Here is a 19,832-nt window from a genome sequence, read left to right as displayed (position 1 = left end):
TGCATTAGTGGGTAGTCCACTGTAGGCATAGAGTTATGGAATGCACAATGAATATGTGTGAGAGGGTGAGCATCTGTATTAAGGGGAAGGGGGGGGAGAGTTGCTCTATTAAAAACTATAGCATATTGTTGATGAGCTGCATTATGGTAGGGTCTCTTCACATTAGTAAGTTTTCTTCTCACAACCCAGTTAGAAAGGCATACAAGTATTTTTAGTAAGATCATTTCTTTAAGTGCAGGGATTCAAAGGGCAGGGATGTAGGGGCCTCTTGGAGGCTTTGTTCCCCTGACGGTGCTTTCTCAATGTGTGTGGGTGGATGTGTTAGAGGCAAAAGCATAGGCAGCACTGCAGCGCTATCTGTGAATGTGTGCACTTCTGTAGTGGCCTCATGGTGTGTGTGTGTGTGTGTGTGTGTGTGTCTACAATTCTCAATTACGTGCCTGTAGATGTGCAGCGGCGCCTTTTTGAAAAGGCACTACTTGAGAGCCTGGTAACTCGCGTGGGTGAAGGAGCGCACATGTACAGCGTGCATGTGCTCGACTATTTTTGTTCATATCCAGTCAGCATTTGTGTCTTTTCCCACTTATTGTGCCTGATTCACACGACGGGCCGCATTGGAGGAGCCCGGGAACTGTGGCCCGCTGCAGATAAGAGGGAGCGCCGGAGTGGACCGACACGTGCCAGCTGCACACTCACAGTACCTGATGTAGTTTGACCATGACGGGCCCGGTTTTCTCTTTCTCTTCATACTTCTCCGCTTTGGATTGCAACCGTTTGTAGTCCTGCAGCGCCTGTTCCCGGCGCTTCACCGCCATGTTGAGGCTGGGGAACACGCCGCTGTACCTGCGATGAACCAGCACACAGACAACCGTAAGACATCTCTGACACAAAACACACACACACACCCACAAGTACTCAAAAAGGAAAAAAAAGAAAAACGATCCCATAATTTTATTGGGAGAAACTGAAATCATTAAAACAGCTCATTTTTTTTGCTCTATGAAATTTGTAGATCTGCATTCTATCTTAATAAAAGTCACAATGAATTAATAAAATCCCTCTCCTCTCTTATTGTGGAGGTACTCTCAACCCCCAGAGGACAGCTCTGCATTAAGCCGCCTCTAATCTATTATCTAATTACTGTAGTTCAAAACGGCTTGAAACAATTCATTGTGTGACAATTATCATATTCCAAATGAAAATATATTCTTCCGACGAGAATCCTAGTCTTCGGCACTAAAAATAGGGAAACACTCATCTGTAACTTAGCAACAGGAGTCGGAGCTTCATCCTGACTTGTTGCACTGGTTGTGTGGACGCTTCTAATGGGAAGCAGGAATGCTGCTTATAGTAAATATCAAACTCAATAATATGAAATAAAAAACAACTAACAAACCTGGATGATAGCCAACATATAAACAAGATCAATGTCTCTCGTCCCAGCATTATGTGTTAGTTAGTAAATGCCTCATACAACACGTGTGTGTGTGTGAATTAACACAGCATCACGGGCCGATATTAAAATCCCAGCATTCATCAACAAATTAGGACCAAAGCAGACATAACAAAATTAACATCAAGACATTTTTAGACTTTCTAACATGTCGAAACAAACCCATGACGGTTTAACCCTCCTGTTACCTTTAGTGTCAATTTGATCCCATTCAATGTTTAACGTCGGTGTTCTTTGGGGTCAATTTGACCCCAGGCTGTTTTTCACTGTGTCAAACATATAAGAAATATCAACTTTTTTATATATTTAAAGGGCTATTTAGGTAGTCAACAAACAAACATAAAGTACCTCACACTTAAACTTGGGAAACAATATTAATTCTAATAATTTTCTGGAGGTTTTAATTGCTGGGGTCAAATTGACCCAGAGGGTAAAATATGTTAGTAAATGTGAAGGTAACAGGAGGGTTAAAAAAAACTACGAAAAACAGGCCACAAGACTCTTCACACAGGTGTCTGCTCCATGCGAGCCTCAGTCATGAAAACACTCTTCATGAAGAGTGAGATTCAGCTCTTTTGAATGACTCATGTAAAGCACACTCCTTCACTAGTTCATTTCATTGCAACACGACCTGTCGGCTCCTTCGTGATTTACGTTCCCCTCCGTGCCAACTCTGGTCCTGCCACCGAGAACTTGTGGATCGATTGTGAAATCCGACATCGCCGCCGCGTCTGAAGACGAGGACGGGAGTCGAGTGGGTGGGTGGGTGGGGGGGCGGCTATGAAACGTAGAAAGTGAAGCGTTTGTCTCAGACGGGCAGGGATCGTCTCCTCCGGGAAGTGAAAGCAAGGAGTGGTCTGCTCGCGTTTGAGTGACATCACAGGACTCGGCGCAGCCCCGCAGCCCACGCTCTACCGCTATTTATAAAATACCACTCTGGCCCAGTTTGCGGCAGGAGTGGATGCCGATCCTCGAGTCTACTATCTGCTCCAGTGTGCACACGCTTGAAGTGCCAAGGGATTATGTCACTGCCCTCGAGGCATGACTGCTCTCCAACACTATTGGCGGATGACAAGGCAGCAGCAGCAAACCAGCTTTCAGACGACACAAAAGGCTGATCGCATTCTCGCCGGCACACTTCACCTGACAGGCACGGAGCGATTTCCTCATGACGCATCACGATGGCGTGCCGTTCGTGCTCTAAAGTGGAACACCGCTGCCGGCAACTACGACGTTTCAGTGCAGAGCCGATTGCTTGTTAACCCATTCCCAGCGCCGCCGCTCCCGTAACGCGCACTACGCGCTGTGCGCAGGGCACCGAGTCCTGAGGGGGCACCACAAAATAGGCGACTAAAAAATCCGACATCCGAGGCTCTCGGCGTCCGGACGTTATCGTGACTCAGCTGTGTCGAAACGCTCCCACGCGAGAATGTGCAGTGGCCCCGGTTGAAGGCGACAGCTCCTGGACATTTCCCCTCCACGTCCCGATCGGAGCTGGATAACAACCAGTCGGCCGGCAAGGTCTGCAAGCTGCAGGCGGCCTCGTCTCGATGAGGTCTGCAGCTGCAGGCGGCCTCGTCTCGATGAGGTCTGCAGCCGATGGAGGGCTCGACGCCGTGTGTGTGACAGGTCAGGCTGCGGTAAACAAGCCGGATGGAAATAGCATCGGGACCGGAGAGTTTTGTTTACGAGCGGCTGCCAATCCACAGACAAGGCCGCGCTGACCCACCGGCCAAGTCTGGTCTAGACACCCTCGGTGTAGGAGGCCGTCTGTCCCTTCTGACCGTCATCACATGCCTCAGTCACGACTGCAAAAAAAAAAACCCACACAAAACAAACCAGAAAAAATATGGAAAAGGGGAATCGTTCGAACGGATCGCAATCTCAGATGAAGACGGAAAAAAAAATGTCTGAAAAGGTGACATCATGTGGCCCGATATGCTCGACTGTGAATGTAAAATAACTACCACCTTGTATAAATGATTTAAGAGCAGCGTCCCATGGGAACTTGAGCGTGTGTGACGTCGACGCCGGCAGAACCTCCTTTGTCTCAGAAGGAGAGTTTGATCTGCTGCAACTTGCCTTGTGTTTGTTGATTATAACCCAGGCAGCCTGGAAACATGATACACCAGCAGGGGGGGGATATATTACCTCATGGCAAGTGAACATCCGAGGTAATTTTTTTGAAATTTGATTACAATAATTATACTACAAAGTTAAATACAATTCAATCACTGCACCCCGAAAAAAATATCTGCCCTACAGCTAAGGACAATTAGTCCCGTCGGCTCCCGGCCTCACGACCTCACGACCTGCACTCGGGCCGAGTCGTCCTCCGACCGAGAGGGTGAATCACGCGGCTCGTCTCGTCGCAGGGCAGAGGTCTCCAAACAGGCCTGACTCCTGGCTCGCCCCAAAAGAGCAACGGAGCAGAAAGGGCTCGGTTAGGAGGCGTCGATAACACACACACACACACACACATGCCTCAATGCCCACGCACTCCCCTCACATCAACACAGTGATCATCATTAAGTGACCCCGCTGAGTGGACAAAACTCACATCTGAGCCTGAGAGAGAGGAAGAGGCAGGGGGGGGGGATATATGGGGGCCTCTTTTTCATTTGTTCGCTGTGCATTTTACCGCATTTGAACACACACGCACACACACTTTGTTTACCAATTTACCACACCAAATACTAAGAATGCGAACATTTTAAATGGCAACAATAACCAACACATGGGCACGAGCACAACACACACACACACACACACACACAGGTCTTCCATTAACGTTCTCCTTTTCAACTCTTCACTAATTCTCTTCACGATGACACAAAATCACCAATAGAGTATTTTGAGACCAAGTCAACAATTAATAATATTCATTAGTGACGGACTAATGGAATCTTAATGGAAGCTTTAAAGTATCGTCGCTTTTGTGTCTGTTTTCTATAGAAGACACTTAGTAATAAAACTCATAATTTATAGAGCAGTGTTTTTAAGGGGGGTAAAAAGTGAATAAAGAGGCCAGTTTAGCTTGGCTTTGAAACTCCTTTGTGAACTTACTTCCTCTGCTCTATTTCAGAATCATGTAAATTCCTATCTTTATGGTCTAAAATACCATATTTGTGAGACAACACCCCCTCCAAGATCTGGGTTGGTGTTTTTGTGGGAGAGTGTGCACTGTCCTGAGACCGTTCCCCTCCTCAACCAATCCACGGCTCAGGAAGCTGGGCCCTTTGCCATATAGTGAGCCTGCCCACACGTCCGCCTGCCGCCCACCAGGAAGAGGAAATTAGAACCATTCCATCCTGTCATTGCTCCACCATCAGAGCACACAGGGAAGACGGGGCTTAAAAACACACACACACACGCACACACACACACACACACAGTTTACCAATCTCTTCACTCTGGTTATAAAAAAATCTATAAATAACTAACAAACTTCTTGCGTTCGACATAAACCTGCAATATAAATATATGCACATGCTCTCATAACCAGCATGTGTATAATCCATCTCCTGGGAGGAGCCAAGAGGAGGAAGCATAACCTTAACAAGCGCTCCGGAAGAAGGGTGGGATCGTCCAACCACTCCCTTCAGTCCCTCTGCTTTGCACGTGCGTGTCGATATGTGTGTGTGTGTGTGTGTGGTTGAAAAAGTGAAGCTTAAGGAATGGAATAGCATTCAGCGCCTTCTCAAAAGGGGGCGGATATTAGTAATGAGAACCAAATAAACCTTCTTCCAGACGCACTCCCATCACAGCAGCACCACAATTGTTACAATCTGGACTCCACGTCAGGCCTTCCTGTGGTCCGGCGCTAACGGTGTAAAGAGCTGCGTCAATAATGACAACGTCACATGGATATCTCCCCAGAGGGTCTGGATTTACCACATGAGGAACTTTAAGCTTCACAAACTGAACTATTACAACCTCCCAATACTTCTCTGTGATTTCATCATGCATCTAAATTCACTCCATGGCGCAGTGTGAAAAACTCCATCACCCTGCTCGAAACAAATGTTAAACTTGCTGGCAACAACTATTATTAGACGCTGGTCTGGAATGAAGAGTCATTTAACGCCAACCCATAGAAATAGAGAAGAAACTAAACTAAACAAAATCGAGAGAACAAGAAATGAAGATGAACACTTACTTTTTCAGAGGGTCAATAACCGTCTTCTGGATCTGGTTGACCTGTAATAAAAAAAAAGAACAACGGTTAACATCAGCAAAAAGCAGAAGTCTATAGAGACGTTACAAATTGTTACGCATTGTCAAATTGAGTTACATCAAAACTTAAGTCGGAAACAAAACGGCATCAACATCGCTCGCTCATTAGCTGCAAAGTGATGCCACTGCACGAACATCAACAATTGTGTATATTTCAAACAGAGCACTCAAGAAGGGGGGCTCGCAAAGAAAACTTTTATGACGTTGACTCTTTTATTGCACGCGAGCCCCGAGGAGAAACCCCTGAATATTCATCGAGCTCGCGATACAAAAGGATGGAGCTGTCAGGGGACGGACATGAAAGCAAAACCCGACTGATTTCAAATCCTGTGGAGGGGGGGGAGGGGGGGGGCTGCCTTACGAGATGAAAGTTCTCTGCAAACAAACATTTTAACAATAACAGTTTATATATTTTTTTCCTGCATTCTCCTTCTGGTTGCCAGAACTGACAGGGGAGGGAGGGAGGGAGGGGAAAGGGGGTGTCAAGTGGAAGTAAATGAACATCTCATCATGAGGCCTCGAGTCGCATCGACTGAAGTTGGCGCGCAATTAATAAAGTGTCCAGCGTGATTTACGTCGCAGATTCAAAACGACGGTCGGATCTTTCGCGGTTGACAGAACGCCGACTTAAATCAGGCAGTCGGGTAACGTGAAGAGCAAACGCGGAAGAACAGCGCAGGAGGATTTTTTTTAAAACAGCGAGCTGTGAAGTGACAGTGAGCGGCTCCACGACTCATACGTTCACTCGCTGTTTGGAGGGACAGTCGATCACACGACAACGAGGAGGCGGGATCTCAGCTGCGCTCCCGTAGACGCCCCGACCGCCTCGGAGAACACGCAGCGACGCTCGCCGCTTCACGCAGGCAGATTTCCAAGTACAAAATGGTCGACTGCGGTTTGAGGGAAAACAGAGAGCCAATAAAAAAAGAAGTACATGGGAATTCACATTTTCTTTGTTTTACATATTCACACCATCTCCCCCCCCCTCTCTGACTTGAGCTGCGCCGCTGCTTCTAAGGTGAGAGCATGCAGCGAGGAGGGAGAACAACAGCGGTGGATTTGCTTAAGCATGCTGGTGCCCTCTACCCTCTGCCCCTTCCCACAGTGAGGGGGGGGGCAGAGCTATTCCTCGGAGGCCCCGCGGAGCCTGAGGCCGGCGCTCAAGCAGCAGTCTCCATCAGTGAGTCACGGGGCAGAGGCCATCCCGGCACACAGGCCTCCCAAAAATACACACAGATCGCAGAGGAAATCAATATCCCTCCAAACGGAGCATCCTCTACCGCGCCGCCGCCATCTACGCCGGGGCTCGGCTTCGACAGCAGCGTGCCGGCGGGGCTCGGCGCCCTCCTCAGCCCCAGAAATAAAACACACAGACCTGGGCCACTGCTGCCTTCATTATCGCTGCACGTTTTATCTGCTGGCTCTCTCTCTCTCTCTCTCACTTGCGGACCCCCGCGGCGGAACATCTCGTCTCGACGCGGAGAAGAGCAAAGGGTGGATGCTTTTGTGTCTGTTTTCGCAGGAGCAGTAGGGTTTGCATGTCGGTGCCGTCGGAATCGACAGTCGGCTGGAAGGGAGAAGCTCGGGTAGTGTTCCAGTGAGCCGCGCTGGATTTTAAACACCGAGCAAAAACCTGGGGTGATATTCCACGGAGCAGGCTGACCAAAAAGTGCTCAGAATCACTATTTCGCCTTCAGCTCACTCAGCGCTGCCCCCAACCCAGACTGGAACATCGTGTTAAGACGAGGATTTTTATTTAGTAGGACTGAAAGCAGTGAAGAGAAAATCAGGTGTGACCTAGCTGTCAAAATCCACTCTGGATTAGTGTGTAAAAAAAAAAAAAGTATACATCCACGTCAATAACGTTGGTGACTGTTGTCCTGGGATCAAAGTGCCGAGCTGAATCAATGTCAAACACGACGCAGCCAAGCAAGAGAACTACACACCGCAGAGCCAAAACTATACTCCGTAAAAGACGTGTTCTGCCTTCTGCTACCAGAGACCGCTTAACATGCGGAAATACAAACCACATGCGATGACAGACTTGATGAGGTTACCGAGGAGAGGTGGCAGATATAAAAGGTTACAGTTTTAGCCAGGAGGGGAACGTAAGCAGGAACACTTTGATGTCGAAAGAGTCAATATTCAAACTTTGTTCTGCTAACAATGTAGAAAGTAAGAATCTGGTGATATTCCAAAAAAAAATTATAGACATGACTCCGGACAAGTACAGACGTATCAGCATTGATGACGCATCATAAGTAACGGGTAATGGGGACAAGTTTTTTTGTTTTGTTGATTGTTTTATGTAGGCATGTGTATTTATGTGTGTGTATGAATTTGTATGCATGTGTATATATAGGTATATGTATATGGTTCTCTAAAATAAGTATTTTCATGAAAACATAGGTTAGGGCACTTATAAGCTTGATAGCTTCAGCCTTGACCTTTTCGGTCAGCCACTTTCTTCTTTTGTTGAAATTTTGATTTTTGTATATTATTGCTGATCGAAATAAACTAAACTAAACTAAATTTAAAAAATATATAGAGGATTTAAAGCACGATACATCCTTCATCCAATGACAACGGTGATGAAACATTTTCCTCAGTTCCAAATCCTTGAACAGTGAAAATTAAGAATAAATTGATAGATTATAAAATTCTCTAGAAATGTTCAAGTTACTCTCCACTGAAAACAGTAAAACCGTCAGGATTGCTCTCCTGGGCGCTCAACCGAGTCAAGTCCTAGAACACAAGCCCACACGCTCCGTCCAGCCCACATTCTACTTTGTCTAGTCACTCAAAATGGCTCCTGTAAAATGTGATGAGCCGTGAGCAGAGCTAAATTATAGCGGACGAAGAAAGGAAACAACAAGGGACAGCACTGCTAAAGCAGAGCTGCTTATAACACATTTAACACATTTATCTTATTGTATATTCAATACAATCATTTTCTCTTTCTTTGTCGCATTTAAGCCTAAAGCCTAAAGTAAAATTTAGTATTCCACTTACTAGCTCATCAAATGACTTTATAAATATTGTCATTTTAAGTGGCATAAGTTAGAATAATGAAACATTGTGGAGTATCCGCTTGTCTTAACTGTAACTGTTTTAATGTGTTGTACGGCGACCTTGAGTGCCTTGAAAGGCGCCTTATAAATAAAATGTTTATTATTATTATTATTATTATTATATCTCGGGGGTTAGGTTTGATTTAATATTGAAATTGAGTCCAGTTCATGAAAGTTTGGAGGGAAACAAAAGTTCAGGCCCACTCAACCCGATATGTACGAATCCTTATGATGTGCTTTTCCTACATTGACATTAGACCAGGAATAAATAAATTACCCCCTTTAAAAAAAATGTATTTGTTTTCTCCGCCATGTTGGATCATTGTTGTTGAGTTATGAAATCATTCTGGGATAATAAAGGGGATTTTGTTGAAGCCAATAAATGTGAAAAGCCCAAAACACTGAACAGCAGGGCAATGAGTCAAGAAAACACAGATGGGAAGTCAATCCGTATTCGCCTCGGTGTGTTCCCCTGGATCTTTCCCTCTTTAACAGTCTACCCTTCCCCGTGTAGTGCCTTGAGGATGCACACATGTGGTGCCACTGTGATTCACTTTGTAACCACCTGTGGCAATGATTTTAATCAAAAAACCTGAAGTGCACCTGGCAAATAATCTGAAGAGAACTGATAGACAAAAAAGAGCTCTTTATAAATACAGCTGTGAAATAGTAAGTCCTGGAAGGAGAATTCTGCCTATCTGCGGTTGCCCCTTAGGAGAAAACATGCAAGAGGGAAAGCAAACAGAGAAGAAAAGAAACACAATACAAATCAGCAAATACTCTAAATATCAATAGACAAAAAAAAAAAAAGTGCAATAAGAGGGAAAACACAAGTGATGGAAGTCCTGGACCAGTTTGGTGGGTGGCTCTCATCTAGCTCTTCCAAAAAAAACATGATTTGAGAAGTTTATGTAAAAGGTTTGTAAGGATAATCCATTCAAGCTGATTACAGTTGCTCTTCTCCACGAAGAAGGAAGCTGTTGCCGGAACAGTTGTATTGCATATGGAGAGTATTGATATTAAATAAAGTGTTGAACTGAAGCCAAAGGTTTGTTTCAATAAGTAATACATGAGACGTGTTCTACTATATCTACTCGATAGATGATGTGGTAGGACGTAGTGTATTTTCAAAGGCCTTTCCATTGTATGAGTTATTTTAGACACCGGTGAGTCACAAATGCATCAATCTTCACAGCTGATAACCAGTAGCTTGAGTTTATAGAGGACGATGCCACAGATGCTTTTCAAAAACAGCAGACGGAAAGGCATACGGAGAGTTTTTAGTGCACAGGCTGCACAATATTGACAAATATGAGAACATGCATTTTCAACAAAAACCTGTCGAGTTTCCTACTTTGTATGTCCGAAGAAAAACATCTCCCCCGATATTATTATAAACGGTATCTTTGCAAATGGCAAGCGCCAAGGAAACGGCAGCAACAGAGCGAGATGACACACAAAACAACTCAAAGAGTGAGAGACTTGTGTGGGAACGGGTCTGACCTTCTCCTGGTTGAAGGAGTCCATCCGTCTCATCGCTGTATCTAAAGCGGTCATGGAATCCAGGAAGGCCTGGTCCTGCTCACACAGCGGGTTACTCAGCAGGTCGGCAGAGATCTTCACTGCTGCTTTGGACATAGCTGAGAGAGAGAGATACACACACACACACACACACACACACACACACCTTAAAAAAGGTAAACAACTTCGTGAAAAGACAATCTTGTCGACGACAGGCGATATAAATGATCGCTGAAGATGTCCTAACCCTAATCTACCGTTCAAAAGTTTGGGGTCACTTAGAAATGTCTTTATTTTTCAAAGAAAAGCACTGTTTTTTCAATAAAGATAACATTAATCAAAAATACACACTATACATTGTTAATGTGGTAAATGACTATTCTAGGTGGAAACGTCTGGTTTCTAATGAAATATCTCCATAGGTGTATAGAGGCCCATTTCCATCAACTATCACTCCAGTGTTCTAATGGTACATTGTGTTTGCTAATCGCCTTAGAAGACTAATATCTGATTAGAAAACCCTTGTGCAATTATGTTAGCACAGCTGAAAACAGTTATGCTGGTGATATAAGCTATACAACTGGCCTTCCTTTGAGCTTGAAGTTTGAAGAACAAAATTAATACTTCAAATATTAATCATTATTTCTAACCTTGTCAATGTCTTGACTATATTTTCAATTCAATTTTCAATTCATTTGATAAATAAAAGTGAGTTTTCATGGAAGACACAAAATTGTCTGGATGACCCCAAACTTTTGAACGGTAGTGTACATATTCCAATTCAACACCAGATTTATTTTGCATTTTTCTGAAACAACTTTTGTGGATTGCGGTGACTGTTTTGTCTGTGAATGTTTGTTTGTAGTAGGGGCTTCAAAAATGAGAATTAACCAAAGAGCAAAGTGGCATCGTGCTGCCCACGTTGTAAAAAAAAAAATCGGAGGGGTTGATGAGGCTAGCTGCCGTGTCGAATATTCACCAGACCACCAAAAATCGTTGCAATGTTTCTATACTGACAGCACCAATTACTGTTCATCTGCACACATGCCACGTTGTTTAGACACAGAGCACATATCAGATTACGGCTTCACAGTCAAAATAAATGAGCTTCGCTGAGGAGACACAAGCTGACAGGAGAAGCTGTGGTGAAAATGGGCTTCATGGAGATCTGGTGTTTGGTCTCTTTTCACACTCCCTCAGGATTCTCTCAAGACCAATTTGCAGCCAATCAATTATGGTTGTGTGCCACTTCTGAATCTTTCTCCTTTTGACAGGTAACAAATTGCTTGATTTGGCCTCGTCTGGTATGACAGCGACATGTTTATTATCGGGTCATGAAAAGCAAAAGGTGACCTGAGGGTAGTGATTTAATTATGCGTGTTAGTAAGGTGCAAATAAGTGAAGCTCGAGTCTCTTGTAATCACCTGGGACTGAAACCACAGGAACAATTCCTCAGTATGCAAGGCACCGTTATTCCTGCAATTGTTTGGACGGAGAACAAACATGGAGTGTGAGACATTTCACAATCAACAGTGAAACATTTGACAACAAACAAGACACAAAAGTGTGGTGTGTGGAGGAGGGAAGAAAGAAGAGGAGAGTGGAAAGAGGAAGGTGGTGGAGTTGAAAGGAGGAGAGAGGTGGAGGGAGAGGGAGAGGGAGGAAGAGGAAGAGGAGGAGGAGGGGAGGGAAGAGGAGGAGAAGGAGGAGAGTGAGGGTGGAAGAGGAGGAGGAGGACTGGAGGTCCCTTTTTGTGGGGTCCGGGTTGGTAGTGATGGTGGACACAGCTTTGCCCGGTGGGGTGGACTTGGAACATAGTGGGGAGGCCTCCCCCTGAGTCAGGAGGGACGCCCACAGGTGTGTCCAGGTGGGAGGGGGAGGACCAAATCTTTCACCCGCTTGGGTGCAGGGAAGGTGCGGGTGATGTGGGAGGGAAGTGAAGCCTGCGGTAACCCTCTGCAGGCGGATGAGCGGCTGAGGCCCTGGCTTTGGCTGTGGTGATGGCTGCAGCGATGCAGGATTCAGACTAGCTGCATGGGATGCACCAACGGATGGTCAGATCATCTTGGCACTCATCGGGCTGAGGGTGAAACATCCAGCGGCCTTCCCCCTCTCAGGTCGTTTGAGAGGCCAGGGCAGGATGGGAGTGGAGGTTCTCCTCTGCTGGCCCATGTGAGGTGACACAGGATGAGGGGGGGGGGTCCAGGTCCCAAGGCGGGTTGATCCACAGGCGTCGCACTTGCGGTGCCCAGGCTGCATCTCCTGAAAACTATCCCCATTCCACTGTCTTCCATCTGGGCGGTCTCATCCCCACCAGAGATGAGTCTACCAGGGTGTGGTCAGGTCACCAGGTGTCGGTCAGGTTGAGCCACCCCAAGTGTGTCCCACTTGGTGGCAGTGGTGATCCGCAGCTGATGGGGAACTTTTGGCTGGGAGGGGGAGCTGGTGCTCAGGGAGGTGGGAGAGAACAGCAGGACAGCCTTGCAGAGGTGCCTGTGCCGGTGGTGGTGGGGTGATGCACCAGCACACGTTCTTCCCTGTCGGTCATGCTCGTCTGATGGCAGTCTGTGGAGACACCCGGGTGGGGAGTCGGAGCTGTAGCCAGGAGGACGGGATCATCCGTGGGAGGATGAGCTGAGGAGCGTACAGAGAGGCAGAGCTGAAGGGGGGGAACAAATCAGCTGCGTGGGTTGGGAAGCTCGCCTGCAACTGGAGGATGTAGTGAGGCATGTTGCTCCCAAGTTGGCTCAGGGGGGGTCAGGCGTGGGTGAGGGAGGTCAGGGTGGTGATTGTCAAGACTGACCAGGACAGGAGCGTTCAGAGACGAGATGATGGGGGAGGGGCCTGGATGTGATGGTGGTTTTTGTCTCCAGATGATGGGGATTGGATTGGGCGGGCAGGGGGTGTGGCATGTGAAACGGGCTGGGAGTGGCAGAGGAGGTGGGTGAACACCGGAGACAGCTGGAGCGTCAGCAGCTGTGCAGTGGAGGAGGGTGGAAAAACCCGCTGAGTCCGGGTTCTGCCCGGGAGGGCGCTGTTGGCCAGCAGCCTGTTGCTCCAGGTGGGGACAGGGGGAGGGGCGTGAGGTGTGAGAGGGTGGTGGAGGGAGGGGAGTGGGGGGGGGCTGGGGCTTGGTGTGGCTGCTGGTGGGGCTTGGGGGGATGGGGCTGAACTGCTTGGATTGTCTTTCGTCTGTTCATTTTCATTCAGCTCTAGAGTCTGCCTCATTCTGCAAAGTGGGGAGTGGAGTGGCTTGATTGAGTTCTGATGATTGGCCTGAGCCCCTCCAGAGAGAAGCTGTTTGCTGCTGTTGCAGCAAGTCGCAGTTTCTCAGAGTTGTTTCAGTTGGTTAGCTCACACCGCCTTTACCTGCTGTGTTCTGTCCCTGTCCAATCCTCCCCACTCTTGCTCCTGTCCCCTTAGCTCTCTAGCTTGCCACCCCTTAGCTGTTGTGGCTTGGCAGGTTTTGCCTGAGCTGGATCCCTGGAGCTCCTCCTCACAGCTGCTGCAGGTGGATGTGTGTGCCTGTTAAGTTGACATGGCTGTCAGTACACATCAAGTTCAGTCAGTCAGTCACAACATCCAGCCAGTCCTCATCCTCCAGAGCCTCACTGGTCCACTTCCAACTGAACTTCATGCTTGAGCACACTCACAGGTTTCTCAGAGCGGTGTGAGGCTGTATCAGAATCTGACAGAACCATAGCGCAGCCAGTTTCCCAGTGCAGCTGATAGGCCCAGATGATTGTGGCCCAGTGGTCCAGAATGTTCTTCTCTCTGCAGGGCATTTAATTAACTGTCTATATTTAGGAGTAGGTGGCTGAGGTCAGTTTTGTTAACAATTCCCAAAGTTACATCCCGATCGTCCACACCGTATCTGTCCACGGGTCTGTTCTGCTGTTCGTGTCTTGCCCTTCGCGGCGGCACGTAAACTCGTGAGGATGAATGAAGCGAACTCACGAGAAGTAGGAGGGATAAGAGAGGAAGCAGAGGGGTTTAAAGGTTGCAGGTAATGAGAACAGTGCCACAGAATCACACCTACCGTTGTTGAGGTAAAGCAGATTCCTCCACCCTTTTTTTTCCACCCTTTTTTTCCGACCTCCTCCGACGGCGTCCGGGCCAGCGAAAGCTGGGCAGCAGGCTGAGCCTGGAATCGAGCCACTATGCCATGCCACGTGAAGCACAGCGAGGAGGATGAGGAGAAGTCTGTGGAGCCCAGTCTGGAGTCTCTCCAGTTTGTTGCACAGTGGTGCAACGTTTGAGAGAGAAAAGTACCCGGCAGGCGCCTGGACGAGATCTTCGCATCTCGCAGTCCAAAAGCGCCAAGCGGTTTCCCTCCCATGTTCCTCTCACCCCGCTCACGAGGATGTGAGCACACGAGCGACAAAAAAAACACAAATACCAACACAGTAAAAAAAGGTTGGAAGTAAATCCGCTGGGAGTTGTTCCCTGATGTCTGATGTTCTTCTCTCTGGTGAAAGCTCTGGGGGGAAACAGAAAAACACATTTTAAAGAAAACACAACAAAAACATCCGCACACCAACACCGGGCGCCGTCCATAGCGCCATCAGGAAGATGGCGCCACTTCCTTCGCCTTCTGTTAATTCGTCTAATTGAAATTGTGAACCAGAGCAAGCATTAAAAGATATTATCGTTCCTCCCTGGCTAATTGGACGCGAGTTCAATAGAGTTGTCCAAATCACTACCCTTGCCTTTAGGAATGACGATCGACATAGAAAGCAGTGTATAAAATGCGGCGCTGACATGCAGAGGAGGTCCAGTTCTTTGTTCGGTATCAGTTGTTGGAGACGGGGACCTGTGCAACAGATGGAATCCATTAACGATAATGAGGGCCCGACAGCTACGACACTTTGATGACGCCAACATCCATATTCCAGAGCACAAAAGAGAGGAAACGAAGAAGTCTCTCACTCCTGCATCCGACTCCGCTCCTCCACCCCCACGACTCACTACTTACCACAGGCCATGTCTATTGATGCTTCCAAAAGTAGCACAACTCCAAAACCAACAAATAAAAAAGTAGAGTACATATGGTTTCTGTGACCGACAATTGCTTGAATCAACTAGAACGGGCACTTGGTAGAGCGCATACCTTCGCATATCACAAGATTGGGCATTGAATTATGAACATGTTGGCATTAGTTGCAGGCCAATTGGATAGAAATTGACCGTGCTATGGTAAAAAGAAGATTTTGACCTTTTCATGACCTTGACCTTTGACCCGATTGATCCCAAAATATAATCAAACGGTCCCCGGGAAATAACCAACCATCCCACCAAATTTCATGCGATTCAAGAGGATTTTGACCTTTTCATGACCTTGACCTTTGACCCGATCGATCCCAAAATCTAATCAAATGGTCCCCGGATAATAACCAATCATCCCACCAAATTTCATGCGATTCGGTTGAATACTTTTTGAGTTATGCGAGTAACACGCATACAAATAAATAAATAAATAAATACACGGCGATCAAAACATTACCTTCGCATTTTCAATGCGAAGGTAATGAGGGCGTAGATGCCCGGCGCTCATGAATCCAAAACACACGTATGATAGCGTAGAAAAAACCCGCACTTTGTCGTCTCAAACCCAAGACAACCAAAGAGTGTTTTATCCCTGAAAAACCTGCCAAGCAACATCAAGTATGTTGGTGAACGAGTGGAGATCAAATGCACACCAGGCGGTAACACACACGTTGGTGGAGAACACACCTAAATCTGCCTCAGTGCTTTTCTTCATGTCCTTGTGAAGCTTTTTCGTCTGATCCTCCAGCCTGTAACAGACAAAAAGGAGAATGATTATCAGCAATCTCCTGGTTTAGTAATACAGTAAAGAGTAAAGCATCAGCAACACGGACAACAATGGGAACTATGGGCACAAATGCATAACAAACAATGACACTAGACAGAGACGGACGAGGAAAAAAGACCAAACACGACAAAAATGCTACACCGTCTCCACATTTCAGATCACAAACATAAATAAGTCTATATATTTTTCAAACATCAATCCCATCCATTTGAGACGTTTTGATAAGAAAACCTCTCAACCAAAAATCTAGAACAGGAAATTAGTATATATATTTTAAAAAACCTGGTTCAAGAAGGAATTACACATTTCATTGATTCCATATAAAATGCCATTATAACATCCGTTAGCTAATTAATAATTCTGGAAATCCTTCTTGTTAGTTTTACTGTCAACTACATTTCCTGCGAAAAGCATTAATGCCTTCAATCATTCCACTGCTCATATTCCATTGATGGGTGTTAAAAATGGCAATTACCAGACTATGGAGGCTGAAAACACATGCCATTCATTACATCAATTAAGGCAAACGAGGGGTTTAGCATCTCCCCTGAGACTGCTGTCACATTATATCTCCTGTTTGATGAAAAGGGGAATGTGGTGGTTTCATTTCCACCTTCGCTTTGAGGTTTTATACGAACAGGGAAGACAATAGCCATGTAATCCCAGAGGATTTCTGTTGGGGGCACTATGGCCACTGGCCATAAGATTTAGGACACTGGTAACCCACAAATGTCAGTCTGGTGTCTCCAAATAGAGGGTTTTAATTAATTAATTGAATTATTAATAGTGGGTTATTGCAGTAAAAGCACAGGTGCTCCAACTAAACATGCGATTGGTTTTCGACCGCCTCGACCCCGACTATTAAAACTGTTGAACCTAGTAGTTGGAGTTGGGCTTCGAAGGAATAATGCACCATTAAAGTATTATATATTATTGTTATTCATTTATTAATGAAGCTTTTAATATGTTCGTTTAACACACAATTAAACAGCTCCATTTCATTAAAGCAACTCAACTCCAAAAAAGGGCAACATACTGTGCAGCTTGTGCAACATAATCCAACGAGTTCTGAAGTCATATAACTTCTTAGTTAAAGACAGAAATGAATTAATCTTCTGAATCGCACAGCAGAACACATTCGTACATGTGTGTCACAAAACAGCATGTGGGGTGATGGGCAACTGTCAAATCCAGCATTAGAAACATGTAATGGTATTAGCGATGTCAGAATGCATTTGTAATAGCTTGGATTTTAGACTTCAATTCCTTAATTCTAATGTAATTTATTCATTTGTTTGTGTGTGTGTGTGGGGGGGGGGGGGGGTCTAAGGGTAACTAAAAATCAAAAATGATTTCCTATCATAATCTGTTCCAATACATGCTTTTGTCTGTCTTGACGTGTTTTAGAATTCTGCACCGAATCGCCACAGACCAGATGGAGGTTGTTCCAAAAATTTAATTTGCAGTAAATGATGCAACTTCATCGCTTATTGTTCACACAACATGAAAAAGAAACACTGTCAGAATAATCTCCACAGTAACTTCTTGGATTTCTCTCGCCAATTAGATGGAACTGGGTCTCATAAGCCATATCAGCCCTCCTACAGCAATCCAAAATATATATATATATATATAAATATATTTAGAAATACACATTTCTAAATGCAGCAAATACATACTCAAATATCAAGTGTTGTCCATGTGACAATACTTCAAGCAGGATTTAGTCAGTCTAATAATACTTTCCATAACAAAGGTTGCCCAGTATACATTTCCATGTTAGCCTGGAAAAAACAGACAATCATAACAGTGTTTCAATTTTGTAAAGAACATCTAAAAAGAATTTAAAATGTCACTTAAAAGGCAATATTTCTATGCAGATATTATATTACAAAGCATTTACATGGACATGGGTAACCTGTACATACATGTTGAATAGGCTACGAGTAACTGGTTACTCATTTCTGCATGCGGTGTACGCTGACTGACACTGTGTTTACAAAAACTAACGAGAGACAATAACGTTCATTAGCTGGTTATTCGTGTCCACGTAAAGGCACCGTTAACCTCTGGAAATGCTCATATATGGTACGTGTTGAATAATCTCCGTAGAATCAGTTGAGAAATCACACTACATTAAACTAAACTTTGTTTTGAATGCAAGTATGAATGCCAGTGGAGTCAACTGAGGGCATCCTGCAAAACCAACTAAAACTAAAATAAATAGTCTTAAATTGGCTGACACAGTTAACACTCGAGAGTAATGAAAGGAGGAAAATATGGAATGAGGAAAATAACAGAATAACCCTGCCAATCATGGCGATCGGGTTGCAGGATGGTGGGTGAAAGCGTCTCGCGATGTAAACAAACGAGCACGCGCCGAGTCCAACGCCTGTGCGCTCATTACGTGTTCTTGTAGTGTGCGCGTGTGCATGTGAAACTCTTGTTCCAGATAGTACCGCCCACTTTAAAACGTGTCGCACAATGCCGTTGCATCTTCCCTCCTCCGTCGGCACCGACGGGAGGAGAGCCGTCCTGGACCGGTGCCAGGGGGGCCGTCTCGTTCCAGAAGGTGCCAATGGAGCGGCTGCTCTTTGCGACAGAACCCCGACGCCGGGCCGCAATCACCTCGACATTTTGTTCCACCCAAATGTTGCGCTCTATAAAAACAAACTAGACGGGAGAATGTGCGCACCTGGACAGAAATGCTGAGTGCGGTCGTTCCGGTTGCGGATGAAATATTTAATTTGAATTAGTTTACTGTTTACACAGGGTTCTTACACATTTTGACCAATGGATTTCCAGGACTTTTCCAGGATTTTTCCAGGACTTTAAACCAAATTTCCATGACCAAACTGAAATCTCGGTATAAACATGAAACATTTAGAAAATGTTGCGTTTCGAGAGCGTACGCCGGCTTATATTTTGAGCGTCTTTCTTTAAAAAACATATTAATTATTTCAAACTCGGCGTAAATGAACACGTGAATATGACACATTTCCATGACTTTTTCCAAACTTTTATGATTTAAGTTTTTTCCATGACTTTTCCAGGCCTGGAAATTACTATTTTAAAATTCCATGACTTTTCCAGGTTTTCCATGACCGTACGAACCCTGTTTACAAATGAAAGGTGCCTAAATAGAAATAGTTATGGCTCACTCGCAAAGGCACAAATAACATTGCTGGTTTAAATATTGATGATATTGTGTATATTTAAGTAATGTTTGATTTGAACTGACAGGAATGCGAGAATAATCCATGTACATATGATTCCTCTCGTGCTTACGCATGGGTTCCCGTGCAGGTGCGTACATTCTCCCCTCAAGCTTGTTGTTATAGATCAAAACATTTGCGTAGGAAGTGGCATACACCTTTTTCTGGTCCACTTTTGTCTATATGTAGCAGTTATAAATGAGACCCCATCTCAGACAGTTAAGCCAATTAAATAGCCGATAGATCCGGGGATATTTGGTAATTGCAGATATATTGTATTCGTCGTTTGACAAAATCCTTAAAGGATTATACTGGTATATAGTTTGTCATCAAAAGAGCACTAAAAAGTCGATTTTTTTCTCGCTCACTAAATATTTGATTACAATTATTCATAACAAATGTAAGAGTTTTCTATCAAAGATGGTTATATATAATATTAATATCAGAATTGGCCTTAAAAACCGTGTATCAATCCGGCTTTAGTGAAGCTATGAGAAGCATGC

The 19,832-nt window shown here is 45.3% G+C and overlaps 1 protein-coding gene across 1 annotated transcript in view; it reads right to left on the bottom strand.

The window, feature by feature from the left end:
- bin3 (bridging integrator 3) overlaps nucleotides 1–19,832 on the bottom strand; it is a 35,452-nt gene that overhangs the window by 5,545 nt on the left and 10,075 nt on the right. The window contains exons 4-7 of the mRNA XM_056418062.1: nucleotides 16,015–16,076; nucleotides 10,264–10,400; nucleotides 5,613–5,653; nucleotides 702–843 (exon numbers count right to left, since the gene is read on the bottom strand). Of these exons, the coding sequence (XP_056274037.1) occupies nucleotides 702–843; nucleotides 5,613–5,653; nucleotides 10,264–10,400; nucleotides 16,015–16,076 (382 nt within the window). The remainder of the gene's footprint in view (nucleotides 1–701; nucleotides 844–5,612; nucleotides 5,654–10,263; nucleotides 10,401–16,014; nucleotides 16,077–19,832) is intronic.

This window comes from Pseudoliparis swirei, chromosome 7 (genome assembly GCF_029220125.1).
Source record: "Pseudoliparis swirei isolate HS2019 ecotype Mariana Trench chromosome 7, NWPU_hadal_v1, whole genome shotgun sequence".
NCBI classification, from domain to species: Eukaryota; Metazoa; Chordata; class Actinopteri; order Perciformes; family Liparidae; genus Pseudoliparis; species Pseudoliparis swirei.
This window is presented reverse-complemented; position numbering and strand designations above follow the sequence as displayed.